This window comes from Xylocopa sonorina, chromosome 7, assembly GCF_050948175.1.
Source record: "Xylocopa sonorina isolate GNS202 chromosome 7, iyXylSono1_principal, whole genome shotgun sequence".
Classification (NCBI taxonomy): domain Eukaryota; kingdom Metazoa; phylum Arthropoda; class Insecta; order Hymenoptera; family Apidae; genus Xylocopa; species Xylocopa sonorina.
Window position 1 is genome coordinate 6,039,766 of NC_135199.1, and position 20,683 is coordinate 6,060,448.

The following is a 20,683-nucleotide window of genomic DNA, read 5'->3' on the forward strand; positions in this document are numbered from 1 at the left end:
CCGGGCGTGAGAGATCACGATCGATCTGCGGCCGTCGACATTTCGTTGCGATCGTAAGTCTTGAAGAATCGTGCCTCGAGTAATTAACGGATCCAACTTCGTTTAGATCACCGATATTCCGGTTGAAATGTTCGACATCGATATGGCTCCATCCATTCATCTTGGTATCGGTGTCTGGTAACGATCGATAGTAATCGAGAGTAATTAACGAAACGGTTACAACACGGAACAAATGTGGGAAATTATTACGAAAAATTCCTTTAAACGGAGAACGATCCCGTTTTGATAAGTTTGCTAAAGGAAATTTGGACCTCTTGATATCCTTGACCGCATATCTGGACATCTAAGCCAGACCTTATGGTTTCTCGTGCATTTTTATAGTTTTCACCATCGATATTCCGACTTCTTTAGGTATTCATTTCATTTCTATCCTTATAAAAGACCTTCGATGCTGTTAACGTACGCGTGTATCAAGGAATCGAACGACCCCGGAAGCGATCGATCTATCAATCAATAGAATATCGAATTCATTAAGACTTTCGTTCCTCTTAAAAGATCTATTAACCACACGACTAACTGCGAGTGGTAATAGTTCAGTAGCTGAACCATTTAATTCCATCGACGGTCACGCAACGGACCATCGATGATCCATCACGAATGACGATCCAGGTCGAATTTCAGTTTATTCCAGCACGCGAAAACCGGCGTTGCGTAACGCGCGTTCTCCAGAGAGGCGACGTCGATGGAGCACGATCCTTGACGCTTCGCGAAACCGGTATCGCGTCCGCAGCAATATGCACGTTACCCAACGTTTACAGGAACAAGCTTAACATTTTTTTTCCGGCGTGTCCCGCGCGATTCGCTCGGAAGGGAGGCTGCTCGTGTCCGCGGTGCCCCGTTTTATCTGCAATCAGCGAAACCGCGTCGAGCTGAACGCATTCGAGGTAAAAGTCGAGTTGTCGAGCTGTTAATCGGCAGTTTGTTAGCGCGTTCTCGTTTCTTGCCCCGTGTGCCTCGACTAGCGATTATTTAACCCTCTTGATCGCAGTGGTTCTCCCAATGAAACCGTTGACCAGGCTCTGCGCGTGAAGAGAAAAATCGAAACGATTGGAAAACGGAACAACCGACGAGAACACGTGTACACACGCGTGACAAGTGCATCCGAGGCTACTTTGCATCGCTAATGCCTCGCGTCTTAGTTTAAGTAGTTAGTTACTGACCCACATCGACCATCAGATATGCTACGATCGTCTTTATCGTTACTTTAATAATCGAGAAATCGTTGTGCCTGGCAGAGGACCTTGATAAAAATTGCTTAATACCACGTTGAATCAGCTCCCTTATTCTACGAACGCATTAACGCGAAGGATAGCCTTGATACTCGCGTACTCGTTACTCGTCTCGAGCAGCTTTCGTAGCCAGATTACGTTCGCCAGCGTTTCGAGGCTTGACAGTCGCTTTCTCAGGGCCCAGGATGAAAAATGTTGCGCCGTGTACGGATCTGGTTGATCGCCTAGCCCGGGGACCGTCCTCGAACCACGCATTAGTAACACCGTACATTAACGTGGGCGTGACTCTGGTCACCGCCGAAATAATAATATCGAAGACAAATGCTCGTCGAGAGGCATGAAAAGGACAGGTTAACGATCGCACGTTCGCGATCTTATTCCTCGTTGAACATTCAAAATGGAGCTTGCGAACTCGTACACCAGTAGCTATTGAACGTTCAACCGTTGCACAGTTCCACGCACGCACGCAAGTTCTATTCTCGTTTGTTTTTTTTTCGATTAACCGACGTACTCTACGAGTGAAAATTGATATGCAAAAGATCCCGTCCATTCTGTCTCAAATCGACATCATTATTTCTCTCGATTAACTGATCCGTTACCGAGTAATCGAGTCGAAACGACGTGCAGAACTTTTTCCCAACGATCCATATCTCCCGGAGGTAATTGCCAATTACTAATTGGCCTCTGTCTCTCCGACGTCTCGTACGAAATTACGAAATAACAGAGAAATCAGGAAAGGGGGTAACGGAGGTGGATAATGAACGAGCCGCGCTTTTTACTACCGATCGATCAACCCTATCGCGATGTTACGAGTGGCTCGCACGCAACGAGACCAGTTCAAATCAAGCTCGTTTAAAATGATGAATGGAAACCGTACGATGATCCGCCGAACGAGCATCCCGTATTACCATCGTCGCTCGAAAAAAGTCCACGGATACGTTCCGCTGGATTATTTCGCCGTGTATCTGATCGAGGGGAACGAGTCTTCCGAGAGGGATAGAACTTTGTACAATAAGGGATAAAAGGGGTAAAAACGCAACGAGTTCTAATGCTTCTGTTTTAAATAACGTAAACACATCTCTTTTGAACACTGATAGATCTTGTTATACAAATAATTGTTTCCTTTGGTTAGTTATTACTATTGGTTTTCATACCAACTATGGAATCAAAACGTATTTCAATGCTTATCATAAATTGAACTTGTCTATCTCTCAAAGTAAATCTATGCTACCTGTCATAAACGTTCTGCAAAGTGTGTCAAATACAACAATAAATTGTACATTATGTACTCTTAGCCTTCGTAAACAATACTTAGAGCTCTGAATACCAGACGCACCTATACGAGTTCTCTGCTAAATTTTCGAGACATCCCATTAAGCCATCGCAATCATTAGCGCATAAATCACACACGGCTCGCATCGTGAAAATTGAAAAGGCGTCGATTCCTTATTAGATTCACTCTTAGAACAACCGACGAATCGTCTAAATCCATATGCATGCTTGGCGCATGTTGGCGAATGGGAAATCGTCGCTGGCGCAGCGTCCACGCGTGGGCGAGAGTGAGAAATGTGTAAATTTACATCGACAGCAAGGTGTACCTGGCAAGATATAACGCGCGCACATCGCGAGCGGTACAAGTTGTACAAAGCGCATGGTTTAAAGGCAACACAGCGCGCGTATTGTACGCGCCGCTTTGGACGCTGCCCATGGGACGTAACGCATTACACGGAACGGCGGTTACCTCGTATTTCGCCGTTGCAAACATTATGATATTTTATCGTCGCGATGCCGCGCTAATGCAGCCCCTAGAAAACAACCCATATTATCGCAATCACCATTCGCCAGGCCCGTCGAAACGCTCGCTTTCCTACGTCTCGCGGAAACGGCGAGGGGAGATTTGTCGCGTTTGATCGATCGAAGGGCTCGATCTTAGCCATCCGCGAGAGTCTTGAATTAGAAGAAGTACCACGGAAAACATTACTTCGATTAAGGCACTTCCTTAGATGCTTCCACTGCGGTCAGCGCTTCTTCCCTCTGGATAAATGAATATAACGGTCGTTCGTTGAATCGCCAGCAATTTTACGTTCTACTCATGTAAATTACCGAATAGAATGAAAAAGGATTGCGCTTCCTTAAGAAGCCAACCTCAGCTACCTCGTCTCCTCGGAAAAATGCAAAAACGAGGCGAGGACGCGAAAGAACGTCCACGAGATGGCTCGCAGCGCGATGAAACGCGGATGATCCGTGACCAAGAAACATGGTAGCCACCGTAGAGCGGTTTATCAGTGGCTCGATTACAAAAATCGCCAGCGCGTCGGGCGCGTTAACTAGATCGTTGTTCCTGTTACGCCGTCGTCGTTGTCCCGTGACAGTCACTGAACAGCCTAATGCCTCCATGTCGGAACTGGGCGTCATTAACAGTTTTTCTTAACGGTGCATTACAGCCTGTGGCGGATTTTTCAAATTCTAACGATGCGAGGCCATGGTAGGTAAGCACAATAACTATGCTTCCTAGCACGGTCCGCTTCCTCCTTCGCCGTGGCACGTTCTACATGGAACAAGATCCGTGCAACAATGCCCGGTTGTCCGGTACAACCGCAGGCCCTTTCCCTCGCGACCAATTACGAATAATGAGAGTAAATCGCGCGCTGTAATCGTCCAGCTTGAAAGCTCGATGCTGGGAGCCACGGTTTTAACGAATTTACCCTTTTGCAGGGACGAACGACGTTTGAACGTTAAGGGAACTCTGATGAGAAAAGAGTTTAGTTCTCTCAGAAATATTCGTGAAAGAAGAAACGAAGAAAATGTTGTGTAATTAAAGAAAGGATTAGCAAGACGTCAACTGTCCCCCGGATAAACGACACGAATACATTGCAACGCTATATCTTCGTCAGTGCCCGCGCGTATGCACATTGCAGGCAAGAAGTAACAAATCTCGTTTCATCGGCGGGTAAATGGATCGGTAGCGGCAATCGAAACGTATAGGGGCCACGCGTGTCCCCGGTGAAAGTCTAAATTGACATAATTACACGCGACGGCGAATTATGGATCGTATACCGGCCGTTCCGCAAGAACCCCGCTTCCTGGTAAAAGACACGCCGGGCAAAAACTATTAATTAGTGTCACTAGAAATACCCACGGCTAACGTACGCTCTACGTACAACTTAATTGCGACGGGGGCATAGGAAGACCGCCTACGGCGTTCAGGAACGGAATCGAGACGACCGCAGTGGGTCGCTCGGGGAAAATGCAAACCGTCACGTTTCTTTGATTACCCGATGCTCACCAACAGTATCACTACAGCGAATGTTTAACGTCTTTTTCATCCGTCCGTTAACCAAGTCCCGACTTCTAAATCACAGGCTGGGGCGAGCCGATGAATGGTCTACCGGAGGGTTGATATAATCGTCAACGGGCCTAATCGCTGATTAACAACCGACGTACTCGACGATTACGCGCAGCAGTAGCGATATCGATACAAGACGGCGTCGTTTGAGCGAACGTTATCTCTGTCGTGTAATAGATCGCATAATAGGAAGGATCAATCCAAGCGCAGGGCATAATTGCTAGCTATAACGCCTCTAATTAGCAATAACAACCGGTATCGCGTTCGATACCGCCAAGCCTGGTAATCGTCGGAAAACGAATCGCCAGGATCTTCCTCCTTGATTCACAATGCCGACGATATGCCCTCGTCTACGTGGGCATACGAGTCTTGCTTTCGTCCAACGTGGGACCAGCGGGCACGTACGATAGGCAAAGCCTATCGTCGTTCACCGGGCCCGATTTGAGCCGTCGAATTAATTCAATTACCGTGCTGTCGGCGCATGGCAAATTGCGGTTGATTTATCAGGGTATCCACGCGAAACACGGCGAAATACTTTCGAACCCCTGAACGGTTATGAATCCCGCGAGCGTTCCATTAATTGCACGCTTATCCGGCCTGTTTCTCGAAGAGCCGCGCTTCCGCGACGCCGCGCAGTCCGGTGCACAGGGGTGCCGACGTCGCCGCTGATATTTATGCCAAGCATTTTATGCAAACGAAATATGGAAATGCGCAAACGAGAAATCCTGGTTAAAACTCGCGCTACGTTTCGAGCGAACTCCTGTTCCGCGTTCAGGGGGAGAATTCTCGCTGCTGGGAAAATTGTCGATCGCGCGAACTTCGATAAGAGGAAGTTAATTAATATTTATGGGCCGAGCGATTAAGTCGAATCGATAGGAGACAAGGCGTCGCTCAATTAATAAGGAGTCACGGTTCAAAATGTTCGATTAATCTTCATCTGAATCTACTCGATCAAACCTAACGGTACGATCAGCTGTGGTTCGCCACGAAGTTAGAATGTCCATTACCGTGACCCTTCCGCCTGTGCGTACACGTTCTCGAGGAACTGCTTACTGTCATTTCCAAGGATGAGAACTCGATCCCCGGGTCGTTTGTTCAGTTCAACCGTCCGGCATTCAGCGTGGATTTTTCTGAGGCTATCGAAATTTCTATTGAAGACTAACTGCCAGCGATTAATCAGAATAGGATGAAAAGAACGAGAGGACCAAAGAACAGATCGCGCGGACGCGATTCCAATCACGCGCTAAGCGAACCTCATTCCACAGGAAGCTGCGAGCATTTTATTAAACGGACACTGTTTCACTAACGCACACGCGTCGAATGGGGTACTGTAGCATTCAGAAAACGACGAGATCATCGCGAACGGAGTTTCTGCTCTCTGTCTGACTGGCAGAGCGGATACGCGAAGCGGCCGCGCGGTTTTCTTGAAAACCCAGCAAGACCAGACGTCGGACGAGTTTTTCTACCCGGTGAATCGATGTCGTGCCAAAGCCAGCCTCGTACGCTGAATCTACTAGCAACGACCCGGCTGCTCCAACGATCCCGTGTCATCGACGCTTTGATGTGGCGATCGGCCATTACTAGTCGAGAGAAACGTATCGCGAATTCATAATTCGCTATTAAACGCGAAGTGATAAAAATATCGACGATTATAGCAGTGACAATGGAAGCATTTAAATGCCCTCGTTTTGAAAGTTTTGGTGTTGTTTTTAAGTAAGTAACGGATGCTCAACAAATCAAGATTCGCGTGTAAATTTCCGTAAACAGTTCCTCACATTTCTATTTGTAGTAAACGCGAATAGTTTCCATCGCGAATTTAATTTTCTCCGTTCCATTCGAACCTAACAAACTTCAACGCCCAATGTTAAAGCTAAATTCGCGGATTCGGGACAAATAACAGATCCGATTAAATTAATCGCCCTACGTTTATACAATTAAATCGAACGATGAGTACTGAGCTCCCCTTACGTTTAATCGCATCGAGACGAAACCGCTCGAGCGTACACTCGAAGGCCTCGTTCCACAAAGTGGAATACCAGTCTCGTGTTTGCCAATAAACGAAAACACAACGGCGAGCTAATACATCCTTAGCCGGCGCTAATGCCTGCTACGATCGGTTCGTTAAATTACAATTTCCCCCGCGATATTTCTTCGAAATGAGAAAACGCGCGAACCACCAGCGTTCGAGCGTGGTTGTAAGTGATTCCGCGGCGTTCTTGCCGAGGATCGCGATCCGCCCCTAGCAGCAACGAAGGGGAAACGCTGGAACCACCGAGCCGAGAGGCCTCGCGAGGCGCTGTATAATTGTTGCGCCGCGCGAGCAATCGAGCGTTCGGTTCTCACACACGGTGGAGAGGCTGGTCGATCGAGAATGCGATCGGCGTGAAACAACTGACAGATCCTAATGAGCCTCGACGAAGAACCACGGAGAGGATATACCCAGCTACCGTTGTTGCGCTTTGTTTTTCAACCCCTCTGCGATCGAGTTTCGCGATCGAGGTTCGCGATCGACGCGATTACGCTTTTATAGATCGGGTCGAGGAGAACGGCTTTGTCCTTTAGGACGTCCGTGGCTTTCAGTGGAGGAACACGGCTCTTGAAAGGGGAGATGACTTGAAACGGAGTAAAACGTTGACAGTAATCGACGGCGTTTAAATTTCGTCGCTATGACTGAAGGAAGAATCTGTCCGCGTCGCTCGATGAAATTGAATCGTGTATTTTCGCCATCGCGAACGCCATCCCTTGAAATTACCTCGCGTCGAGGTAAACCGAGCGGCCTTTAAACGATCGACGAAGCCCACTGCTCTCGATACCCAGTCATTATCTTTGATTTCTCTATACCGTTGCGCGTCTATCCGTGTGAAGTTTAAGAGCCGTCGGGGACAGGGACGCGTCGCCAGACCTGCATTAACGTGGTACGCGACGATTAGCGATGTAACAGGGACGAGACACGAACCGAGGAAACACGTGCGCCGCCATTTCGTCTCCCCTAACCAGGTGACACTTGTCCTCCTCGAGGATGGCGTCGTTGCGCCTTCCGGAGGCAATCCGGTTGGATCATTCCGCTTTTTCCCGGCTGAACACGACAGTGGCAAGAAGGTTTCGACGCAGATCCACGCCCAGTTTCGCCAGACGGTGGGGAGAAATCAATCAGACCCGATGAAAACGCGATCGACCGCGGAAAAAGCGAGCTGACTTTGTTATTGGCCGTTTTCCCATTTCTGATCGGACGAGCAGATCGTTTCCATTGGCAGAAATCCACCATTCGTTTCAATTCGCAGGGAGAAAGCTCGTGTATCATCTCTCGTGAAGCTTCTTTCCGTAACTATTAATTTGAAGAAAGAAAACCAAAGGGGAACTTACACGTACAACCGATAATGTAATTGATAATATAAAATCGTGTTTCCAATAACGCTAACTCCGCTAATTAAAGTTTAAACTGATAAAACCAGGATCCCAAGTTCGAATCCAAAAGAGGAGTGGTTAATTAAACGGCTGATTGAAGATTATAGAGGAATTATTAATTCCTGACGTCTAATTGAATCCAGTATCCATCGTTCCGAGATCTTATATAATCCTAACGATTACTTATACGACGGTATCGTACTGGCAACACGAGGACCGATTCCAGACTCGCTCGTCCAGCGCGGCCGTCCAATTGGAAGTGGTTCGTTCTGCCGCGCGGCCGTCCGATTGGAAGCGGTTCTATCTACTGCGCGGCCGTCCGATTGCAACTGGTTGCATCTACTGGCATCGCTTCTCATTGGACCGCAGCCGCCGACACGTTTGGGTTCCTGACGCCAGTCGGATCAGAATCGGTTGCTCGCGTTCATGGGACGAATTACACCCCACCTTAACTGAGCAGCGACAAAGAGAAATGCATCCGAGGCGCTGTCCTCGTGCGCTGAAAGGAAACGGTGTCCCGCGAGGGAAGGGGCGCGGTAATTATGCATACGATCTTCGAAGCGATTCATGCGTGCAGTGGATCGGATCGAGCGATCCTCTTCTTCTTCTTCTTCGCCCGCTTCTTCGTCCTCTTCGCCTTCCTCGTTCCTTTTTTGCCGCTCTACCCTTTGCGCCCTTGGCGTCCTTTATTTTCCGCCGTGCACATCGTCATTATCTCGTCCGGACGGAACGACGCGCGTAACCCTTCTCTTCTTCCTTTCTCTCCTCCGTCCTCCCATGGGGCAACGAAAACTCGAGTTTCCGGAATTCCACCAGTCCTCGCGTACCCCTACCCGATCGCTCGAACTTATCCGACACCAGCGCGGTACAGCGCAGGTACAATCGCGGGTTTATCTGCACGTTTCATCGAGCTCGTTAACGTATCTGCGTGAATTAAGTAGGATTTCATATGCAAATGGCGGTATGCCCGCTATGAGTCGTTCGATATGCAAAACTTGTTTCCACGCCGCTGGAATAGAGGATTCACCCGCGTCTCTTCCTTTTGTACCTTCCTCCTTTTTTATTCTATCGTTTCCGTGGAATGCGGTCCGGATTATTGACACAACGGGAACGTGTTGTGTAACTGTTTATTTAATCGAGAACGTGGCACTTGTGATTTTCAAGTCGATTTGTGCATGCGTGCATCCACGAGGAAAAGTGAATTCAGCTGAAGATATCCCGATAACAGGCAATTAGAGACATTTTCATATACTCCCGTAGTATTTCTAATTATGTTACAGCAGCCGCGACATCGTTACATAATTTCTATTTTGAAACTGCAAGATAAGTCAACGAAATAAAACAACGTCTTCCCAGATAGTCACCGTTGTTCGCGGAAAAAGAGGATGTTCACGACAACGAGGAAAAAACAGCTGTTCTCTGTGTTCTGCGTGTCCAAGAAATACTTGTGAAGCATTATTTCGGGTTTTCGCGTGAAAACGTCGCACTGTCGCGACTGGAAACCTTCAGGAAATCCGTGCGACCTCCGATTCGCTTATCGAGCATCAGCGTTTTGCATGTCCGCCTATCTCGCGTGAACGTGGTGCACGGATGTACCACTTTCTCCGTAATTTCCGTCGCGAGTACCATGGAAAACGTCGAGGTTCCTATGATCGAGGGGCCCCGTCGATCACGGGCACAATAAATCCGTCGCGAGTTCCGGCACGGGAACACGACGTTAACAAGCCCGATTAGATAACTCGATAATTCGAGGACCGTTCCGGAGGCCGGGAGGAGGGTGAGCACCGATAAATCTGGACACGCCGTGTTCTATTAATTACAGCAACAGGGCCGTGGTTTCTCCGTGCGGCAACCAGGCGCTACACGTTCCCGGGGATTCGAGTAATTTGAATTTTCGTTGCGATCGTGGCCCCCGATTAGACCGGAGAACGCGGATAATCGTCGCTGGAGGACGTTCTTGCGATAGTTCCACCATCGCGAACAGAAGAAAGTACTTCTTCTACCATTACTCCTCTCGGCTTTTTAAAAAGCGACTACTTCGACCAGAGTAGCTGCGCTTAATGCATTTATTACGTTTCGCGAGGCACTTCTGATCCCTGGTATCAATGTCCTCGCGGGAAGCGGCAGGAATGCGCGTAAAAATCCGTGGAAACCGCGCAGTACGAAAAGCACAATAGCCAGCTGGTTAAATTCCGTGAACGTAAAACGCCCCGCCAAAGGACTCTGCTCGGAGAAACACGAAACGCGGCGCGTCCCTCGCATAAAAACGTTCCTGCGCACGGAGTCGGAGAATATTCATTTCGATTTCACGCAGACACGCGCGTTCACGACCGGGAAAAAGTAAAAGGCGAACGTGTACGCGCGTAAAGACGAAGGTGAAACGCGAAGATGCCGGAGATAGGGTGGCCAGCGAGAGAGAGAGAGAGAGTGAGAAAGGAAGAGGAGGAGAGGTAAAGGGGAAAGGGAAGCGAGAAAGGGTTGAGGGAGTAAATAAGGAGCGGCGGGAAGAAGGGAGGCAGGGAGTGTGCGAGGGGAAAAATAAGAGAACGTACGCGCAATGGGAGAGAGACCCCCTGGATACGTGTTTGCTTAGCACTTTTGGCTCGAGAGGAAACAAGCGTAGGAAGGCTGTCCGACGCGAAGTTTACGGCCGCGGAATAAATTATCGTCGGTTTCGTGCGTTCCTTCGAAATTCGCAGCGCTACACGCGCGTAGATATAACACAGCAACGGCTGTTTTGTTCGATGTAGCGAGGTACAAACGATGAATCGTAAACCCCGTCGGAGGATAATCCGCCCTCCCCGGTCGCCGCGTCGAATTTCGACGTTTAATGCTGGTTATATAGGGGAGGCCTCTTGTTTCTGACGATTCGGTTAATTGAGTTTGCATATGGCCACTTTGCGGCTGAATTTATAGCGTTCCGTGCAACAGAATTCTGCACTTAGGCTCGACGGAACTGTACGAAAATGTGCGAATAAATACACTGTAAAATAGATATTAGGGACACCTACTTTTACGTATCATTCGTATCCCTATATACTCTTGCGTTATTTATGGTTTCCACAAAGTCGAGTGGATTAAACCATTAAATTTCTGTTCAACTTTTTGTTAATGAAACTGTACGACCACTCTCGTCCGTAAGTCGGTCGAATAACACCAGAGATTTACAAACGAGAGTGGCATGTATTGAGCATCCTGTTACCATCTCGAATACCATGGACATATCCGACCACGGACAAATCGACGTCGCAACAATAAGACGGAGTCGATCGAAACTCGGGTATTCCATTCACGCCTGAGAAAAAAAAAACGGCGAAAGCTCCTCTCAGCGTAGAATTCGAAGCGTAACTCGAGCATACTTTTCCATCTGCCTCCGCGAATACGCTTTTCAAATCACGCTCGGCCAGAGCTGGCATAAAGACGCAAATAATACAGCACGGTGCGACAGGAGGCGGGGAAGAAATATACGCGTACCACGGCACGGAGAAGTAATTTGTCACGTCCGAGATTAAGAAGTCGGTGATACCGGGCGACGCCTAAGAAATGCGCGATGTCACCGTGTATCGTAGATACGAGAAACCGCAAGGAGGATTTAAGGGTGCTGCTATCGGCTCGGAAGACTACGGTGTTCAGCAGGACGTGTAATGCGCCGTCCCTTACGGTAGGATTATTCCTTTCTTTTTACTTCTTTCACTCCTTTCCTCCCTCTCTCCCCCTCGCCCCTCTTTCTTTTCCTTTTATCCGCCTTTTTTCTGTTGATCCTCTTGCGGTCGTAGTGGGCAGACCGGTCCACTGAAACTCCATCGAAACCAATGCTCTTCGATGCGGATACCTTCGCGTTGTTTGCCACGTTTCCGTACCAATTGGCACGTTCTCGGTTCCGTTTTCTGTGTACAATATCTGTTTCAAAATTCTCGTGAAACAGACAGAGAGAGAGAGAGAGAGAGAGGGAGAGAGAGAAAGGGAGAAAATTCTCTCTTGCTCTACGAGGATACTCTCAAGGAGCCTCATTAACGACAAACATAATTCTAAATTATTTCTTCTTTTTAACTCGTACCATGTTCTACCATGCGTGCCGTGATTTCTATCTTTTTGACTGATAACGGATGTGTCTCATCAATCACGAATGAAACATACTTTCGAACTCTCCGCTGGTCATACGTGTACGCGTATAGTATCTGAAAAACGACGGCATTCGAACAACGCGATCCCACTTTTGATCTCCCAAAGACGATCCTATCTCCAACGGTTGTATTCCACTTAATTGTACGCTATTTCGTCAGTTAACATCCATTCCGGGATTCTGCGAGCGCGTATCTCTCGTCGAACCGATTGCATCGTCGCGATTAGAGTAATTAATGCATGGAACAGGAGCACACACGTACGTGGGACAAATGCGTGACGAGATATTAGATAAATGGACCTCGCTTCGACCGGTGTTCCGTGCGCTACCAAGAAATTTTCCGCTCGAGTACCTCTCGCAGCGACCCGCGATTTTCTACGGCCGCGCTGGACACGATCGAGGTGGATCGATCCCCGTGAAACGTTACGAAGAAAAAAAGAAAAAAAGATCGCTCTTGAAACGTCGAAAGTTAACGCGTGCACGCGCCAAGAGTCTTGTTATTTCAATTCACCAACGGCGCCAAAGCGAACACCCATTATCACTGGCGAGTAATTTATTGACGAGGTACCGGGAATAATTTATACGGCTTATATATCGGCGATCGTGTTTGATTAACGACAAATTTATTTATGCACGGCGAAATTGATGCCGGTTAGGGAAAACGCGACGGGATAAGCGTGTTATTAACGAGCGGAAGACAGGCTTTAACGGCAACAATACCGATTTTTCTTCGAGATACACGTTCTAATCTTAATCGCTAAAGTGCTCGAATCACTCGTCTCTGGACACGTTCGACGTGGCCAGTAATTTTCGCCAAGCTTTTATATTTACTTTTTCGAATCACCGGTGAAGTATTACAGCTTGAATCGTGACGTTCTATCCTTACGAGAATTATATCAAATTTATTGTAAATTGATAACGAATGGAAGAATCGATTCGTGGAAACGGGTGCCTCGATACCCACATCGCGATACTTGAAGGATGAACAGCCATAACCATAAATTACAGCACAATTATGTTAAACAGCCCGATATATCTGCATCTCGTTTGAATAAATATTTACTTTAACGTTGCAAAGTGACGCCGGATTTATTAATTCTTTAATTATAGTATCGGGAGCAAGTAGACGAAAATAAGAGCAGAGACCGCTTCCGGTCTCCAGCTGGGGAACTTTAAATCACGCGCAAAGTGCAGTACTATCGCGCGGAATATGGATCGTCAATAACGTCTCGAGCGTCTGCCTCGAAGTATAAAACACAACGGAACAGGCCAGGTATTAACCTGCTTATCAATCGTGTGTCCTTCCTCGTGCTTTGGAATACTGAATTATCGTTATGATGGTAATAACTCAAAAGCACCATGGACTTTCATCGCGGCCACGTTCATCCTCGAAGCAAGCAGATAATAAAAGAGTGGAGTCTAATTACTGGCTGTCCCTTCGCAGGAGGGTAGCAATATTCCAGTCTGGCTTCGCGTGCGAGTGTGCGTCGTGCGTGTACGCGTACACGCGTTCACCGAGCATTAGCGAGGAAAATCGCAAAGAGAACAATTCGGAATAAATTAGCAAGCATTAGCGGAGAAGAAAACTGATTAAGAAATAATTCAACATTCTTTCAAACGACTGTTATCGCGAGCTACGAGTGCTCGATACATTATATTATACGTCTGACAAAACAAATCTATTCGCATCCTCTCATCTATAATCGTAAGATAAAAAATTGTAATTTTTACTTTACATCGGTAAAAATGGCAATAATTGCCTGGGTTCTATTAATAGAATCGTATACCACGAAGTATCATCGTCACTGAACTGAAATCATGATTTTAAAGCTACACTTTTTAACTCGCTCGGATAAAAAGGGTGCCTTTTAAAGACAGACTTCCGTTCTGGGGAATCACATTTTACTGAATTCTTTTACAGCGTGTCCCGCAGCCCATTCGAATCGTCGTGACCGATCAAGCTGGAAATGAAGTCATCAGCAACGCTTAATTAACCCTGTTACACGTAGCGTGTCGAAGTCCCAAGTATTTCGACCGTGTAATAAACGATTGCACGATCTTTCTACCAAACGTGGAATGTAAAAGTCGCAAATAATTTTGCTCCCCTGTTTGAATTGTCGAACGGAATGTACACTAAGAAGAATTACAGTACCACTAGCAACCAGTAACGAATTGTTTACTTCGCAAAGAGGAAACAAATAGCAAAGATCGAGAACCCATTAGTTGCAGATCGCCACTGATGCATCGTAAAAAAATTTGCAATACCCTTTGCATCGCATCCACCGATATAATCACGATAATATATCTCCGCACGTAGCAAACGTGAATGTTACGCTCTGCTGCGGCCTACCATACCGACCACGTGGAATTCGCTAGAATTTATTTACCCTCCAAGGCCGTCCTTTTAACGCATCCAGTATAAATTCACTCCAGTTACACGCTGATTTATCATACAGCAATTTCATCTCACTCCTTCCCCTTTTTCTCTAATTAAACCTTAACCGCTGGTCGCGAATTGTTCGCAGGACGAACGAAGGGGAGAACAAGCATGCTCGAAGAATCGAGAACAACGATGGAACAAGAATTGTCCGGGGAATGAGGGACGTATGAGAAATTAGTAATCCACCTGCTCGTTGATTCGAGTGCTCTTTACGATCGAAGATCGACGAGGAAAAAAATCGCGTCTATTCCATTTGCGATATCTCCCCGCTGTTGCGTCGACGCGGATAATACGCGAAGGACTCGGTAATGTATTCGCGGCCGATGCGAGGCATGAATGAACCACGTTACATTCCTGGAAAACCGGTATCCGATATCATCTGCGCTAACAGAACTCAATTAATTTTACTATCGATATTTATGCAGCCATCGTTCGGGAGCGCAGTAAGTTACGTCCCGCGGAAAAAGTCTCGTTGCTCTTGGACACGTTTTTACCTCGTGCCAGGATACCGGCTCGCGAGCCAACATTCGTATATCCTGCGACGCCGGCGCGGCCTAACGCTGTCCCTCCACGGAATTATTGCGTTTATATTATGCATCGGCGACGAGCTCGCCGCGGCAGGTGCACACTATCTTCCCTTCCTATTTCCTGCTATACATACACGCGGTTCACCTTTCTCACGTGGATACCCTGCCAGAGGACTGTAGCAGCCATTCGCAGGATGCTATCTCTCCTCCCCTCTGTTCTCTCGAGACATTCTACCGACCAGATTTCCACGATTAGCGAACTGTGAGGTTAAAAATTCGCCGTATTAGAAAATAGAGTTCCACGAAAGCACGAACCGATCGCGAGTCCTTGGAACGCTGGAGGTTCTGGAAACTTCAACAGTCTTTGTTTATTACTAGAGATTCTAAAGATTTAGGACATTCTACCGACCAGATTTCCATGATTAGCGAACTGCGAGGTTAAAAATTCGTCGTATTAGAAAATAGAATTCCAGGAAAGCACGAACCAATCGCGAGTCCTTCGACGCTCGAGGTCCTGGAAACTTCAACAACCTTTATTTAGTACTAGAGATTCTGAAGATTCGAGACAAATATTGTCAATCGATACGAGTTCTGCACACGAACCATTCAGGGTCCAAAGTGACTGTCTCCACGTCTCGAATCCTTGGAATTTCGATACCAAAGCGCCTGATCTGAGCACGAATCTTTACTTTTCGCTATCCGTAGCGATCCTCATCGCGAAGCGCATAGCCGGGCACGCACGTTTGTTACGAGGACGTCGAACAATGCACACGAGGCTACGTATCGACACCGGAAAAGTTTAACGGACCGTCATTGTTGCGTGACCAACGGCAGACGCATTATTACCAACGCCACGCAGCCAGCCGGATGCACGCCGAATAAAAAAGCGACGAAAAATATGTACACGTGCCGTGTTTATGCGTGCGCAGCCTCGAGAGGACATTCGAAGCGTACAGGTACGTTCGTTAGGCGGTGCGTGCACGTTTCGCGGCTCGTCATTCCCTTTCAGTATGGACGCGAACGTTAAACTCCACGGCTTCCACGAAACGACGCCACCTTTACGTACCGGACGACGGTCCTCGGCGTTCCGTTCGATGCTTCCACGAAACGCACGCTTCAATTTCGTTCAATTATAATAATATATGCTGGAAACAGGTAGAACGATTCGCACAGGGCACGGTTGGCTCGCATCGAACGGCTATCTATTTGCAAAAGGCCACAAATTAAATGGACAGTATTTTGCTCGTCAGTATTTTAATGCCTTTCGGTCGGTATTCGAGTATGGAGCGTCAGTATCCTTTGAAAATATGTGAAACCCTCATTGGCAGCTGAACGAACACCAATTGGCGAGAAAACGTAACTATTCTTCGACTTGCCATGGGTTTAAGCCCCTTTGCACTCGAGAAGCGACTCTCAGTCGCCACGACGTTCGATTCTATGTTTCAAAGCCCTACACAAATGGATTTCAGAAGCGAGATTAACTCAAGCGAAGATGAGTTTAATTTCGAACTACTGAGAAACAAGAGATCGATTGTGTTCGCGAAGAAATTAGTGATAGAGAAAATGGAAACAGCGATGGAGATAGTGGCACAGTATTGGGTGCAAGAAATCGAAAAACTAGAATGATAGTAATTCAATACGATAATATACTGAAATGTTACGATTCTTCCCCTTTTCGAGTAATATTTTAAGTCAAACAATTGAAATGTACGTTCTTTTCGATTTTTTGGAGAAAATTCTGTGCAACTTGGGTTTTTATTTTCTTTAAAACCGTTCGCCTCAAAGAGTCGAGCGGCTTAAGGTAAACGAATCGATTTGGCTACAGTGAACAGATAAAACGATACGAAACTCGTGCGATTTACTCACCAGCCATACATGTTTCGTCGAAAGTGGATTTCAGGATGCTCGTAATCCAAACGCGATCATGTGTGTCACACCATATTACCAACAAACTGTATCAATTAGATCTGAAAGCACATCACAATCACTTGTCAATAGAACCACTCCAACCACAGAGGGTAAAATAATATTCCTGCCCCTCGACAATTCTACCGATTGTTCTTCCTCGTCACACTTCTAATCGTCGTGAACACCACGTTGTTCGAATCCAGAGAAATCGCACAAGCAAGAACAATTCCCAACTACGTTCGACATTGAACTGTACTCTCACGGATAAATGCGCGATCCCTCCTCGCGACGGGAGGAGAAAAAAAAATTCCTCGAAATCGTATGTCGCGCACAGTACACCGTCGTAAAACAGAGGTGGATTCTCGAGGTGTTTCCACGGAGAACAAGTGGTAAAAGAGATTTCTAGATTCTCGAGAGTTAGAACTCGATAGATGTGTATCTTTAATAAATGGTAGCAGAGGTATACGCGTATTTAACTGTACGTTTTATCGCGCGTGAATTGCTATCGCGATACGAGCACGACGACGTGGAAAAGTGCGTTCAAATAAAGCGATCCGCGTATCGAAGGTACGAGTCGAGGCAGCTTTCTCATGCGGGCATTGATATCACCATCGAGCACGTTTCGTTGCGGCATCAACGTCGCCGTATATTCCTCGAAACGACAAGCGGAACGCTACAAGTAAACTGTCGCGATAACAGCTAAGCGAAAGTCGATCTAGAGTCAATCTCCTTTTCGTTCCCCGGTTGGTGATTTAACCCCTCCGATCCGATCAATAAAACGGAGAGATTACTCGAACCGACAAAAACGATCCGAGCGTATAACCGAGTAACGACGAATCGAGCAATAAACGTTCTCGCAACTGGAACGTTCAGCCACTGAAACTTGCCCGTCGACGATAAGATTTAGCAGGTTTCGTTCGTTTCCAATGGTAGCCGCACTTCGAATTCCCTAAAACATCTTAAAAACTCGATTACCACTAGTTCCTCTAACCAGACGCGAGCTATGTCGATAAAACACAGATGTTGATACGATTTTTACATCTAGTCCCTTCGCGAGTGTGTTTACTGCTCCGAGACACCTGCAAGCCCCAGAACGCAACGCTGAGGACGCCGCCTGCTCGCGCATTCAAATCACCGTGGATCCGAACGGAACCGCACGCAACAGACGCCCGGACACGCGTCGTTCTTCGCGCTCGTCAACCATCTCGGTCGTTGCTGCACCGCGCACATACGTACACTACTCGTGGCTGTTTACAACGACAACCGTTATCAACGCGTCTCGACGCGCATCAGCCGCGTACCCCGGTTTCCGATCGATCGCGAGAAACCGCGGATGGTTACGCAGGAACCAGCTCGACGCCGTCTCGTTCGAGGAGCAGAAACAACCGGGGACCTCGAGGGCACGAAACATTTAAATCGACCGCGATAGAGGAGCACCAACGGGAACGGCAACCACCTCGCGCCAGGACGGTTGCATCGAGACTGATCCATGGATCGCGACGCGAGGCAACGAAAGCCGGGGATCGAGCGTGGATCCAGAAGGATCCCCACTACCGACCCGGTTCGATTACCCCCTTGCGTCCTTCGGTTCCCCGCCTCATTTCCAACCGCCGCGAACGGTTTCCTTTTTATCCTTGTCCTGAGAGCCTCTTTTTCCGTTCAGCGCGAACGACTTCTCTCTCGAACGCGACTATCGTACGAGCCCCTGATGAACGCAAACCGGAGGACCAACGATCCGCTCCTCAAGCGCGTCTCTTTGCCCCTGCGAGCAGGCTTCGCGCTCTACGCGCGCGAACGGAGTTTGGTACTTCTTCACGGGGTTCGCGATATTTAGAAATGCTTTGCTCTGGTATATTCAAACGATAATTATGGAGTAGAAACGTATGAATATGCGAGAGATGAATGAATGCATATGAAGCATATATGTTGAGTAAATAAAATTGCTTCTGAAACAGTCGAGCAAAAATTGTACAATTGGTTTATACTGAATTACAGGTGAATTTGTGTATGTCAAGTTTCAGTTGTGTTTCTCTCGATACTTGAAATCTATACAGAGATGCTTCGTCAACGAATTGTACAACGAATGAAATACGCGAGAGGCGCGAAAAAAATGAGCATTGCCGAAACATTTGCGCAAAATGTCTCGCGTAAAGGTTAAACGGAAATTTTAAAATATAACTAAAATTATACATATTTGACACTAAATTCTAGTATTCAACTACTCTAGATAAATATTATAAGAAACATGAATCTGCAATACGGACTGCGTTCTTTCGCATTCAGGTATCTTCTTAGAATACGTGATATTCACGAATATACTGATTTGATTACTTCAACGATTTCGTTTCACAGTACATTCATTTATCGATCACTTGTCCTTTGCCACCTACTCTAATTAAACTAGAAGATGCCACAAGATGTAGTAAAAAGAAAGTAGCTTCAAAATTTTAAAAAGTAGACGAACAATGTAATGCCTGTTACCAATAAAATAGGAAAGCCCAACGACAATAATGGCTCGCGAAAAGGGAAACTGCGAAACAAAGCGATGCGTGACAATCGCGGAAAGTTTAACAATAAACACAAGAATTTAAAGAGTCAAAAATTATGGAAGATAAAATTAATTAAACACCTCATTAACGATCTCAAAAATTACGGACCAACAAATCTGGTTCATATAAATGTCCTAAGTACCATAATAGGGAAAGGTATACGAATATGGACCTCGAAGGGTCGATTGTATCGAACGATAAATGTCCAAACGCATAAGAACGATCCCATTGATATCCAATACCATAAACAACCGTCGAATGATGTAGGGCATTTTACATTAATGGGAAACAATGATCCCACTAATGTAGAATACGATTTGAACGCGTGTCTGTTCGCAGTAATTGCTGCTCAAATCGGGAAAAGCACCAACGATGTAAGGGCAGACACTATCCGTTTCATAAATAATAACAGGAAACGCATGATCGATCAAATCAATCAACTATCAGCAGATTACGTAAATGGAACGTCGTTAATGATCGGTGGCGCTCGATACGTAGGCACATCACCCAGAGACGCGGCAATTATTTTAAACAACTCGCAGGACGTTCTCTGTTATAACTGCAGGGAACGTGGACATCCTAGAGGCCACGCATCCGATAAAAATGCACAAGGAAGAACTGATAGCGTCGAAAATTATTCAAGATCGACAAACAGTCGAAAATCTGGTTTCCTTAGCAGATACGATCAAGACAAAGTTGCTCATATAGCTTTGAAACACGATATGGCCCAAGACGCCATGCGAAGATTAAATAATGGCGCTACAAGCGAGGCGCTAACATTGTCCCGTAGAGATTTGAAAACCAACAGTTACAAAATACCAAAAATGAAAGAATATTATAATGGCCAAGAATTATCGGGTGAATTAGATATTAATCGAGTTACATTGGTATTGAGACATCATCAAGATAAATACAGAGATCCTGAGGCGGACGTTTTTGTACACACTATTTATCCGAGAAGCTCTTGAACTTCTAATGAACGCCATTACAGAATATGTTACTTGCTACGACGAACTGCATTTTTACAATTCATCGTAACAGAGGAAGAATTAAATAGATAGAATGTGCATAGTTACCTTCAACGTTAATTAGCGGT

General features: G+C 46.6%; 2 protein-coding genes across 5 annotated transcripts in view; one reads left to right on the forward strand and one right to left on the reverse strand.

Annotated features, from left to right (window-relative positions):
* Positions 1–17,152, reverse strand: part of Dgo (ankyrin repeat domain containing protein 6 diego) — a 116,653-nt gene extending 99,501 nt beyond the window's left edge. For all 4 annotated transcript variants that reach the window (XM_076898275.1, XM_076898278.1, XM_076898277.1 and 1 more), the window contains exon 1: positions 16,997–17,152. The gene's annotated coding sequence lies outside the window, so the exon portion shown is untranslated. The remainder of the gene's footprint in view (positions 1–16,996) is intronic.
* A 2,356-nt stretch (positions 17,153–19,508) lies between these two features.
* Positions 19,509–20,555, forward strand: LOC143425470 (uncharacterized). Its single transcript, XM_076898290.1, has one exon. It carries the CDS (start codon positions 19,509–19,511, stop codon positions 20,553–20,555), a length of 1,047 nt encoding a protein of 348 aa, XP_076754405.1.
* Positions 20,556–20,683: the final 128 nt, after the last annotated feature.

Excerpts from the sequence above, each read along its gene's own strand:
- LOC143425470 (XM_076898290.1), top strand. The coding sequence starts at position 19,509 with ATGCCTGTTACCAATAAAATAGGAAAGCCCAACGACAATAATGGCTCG.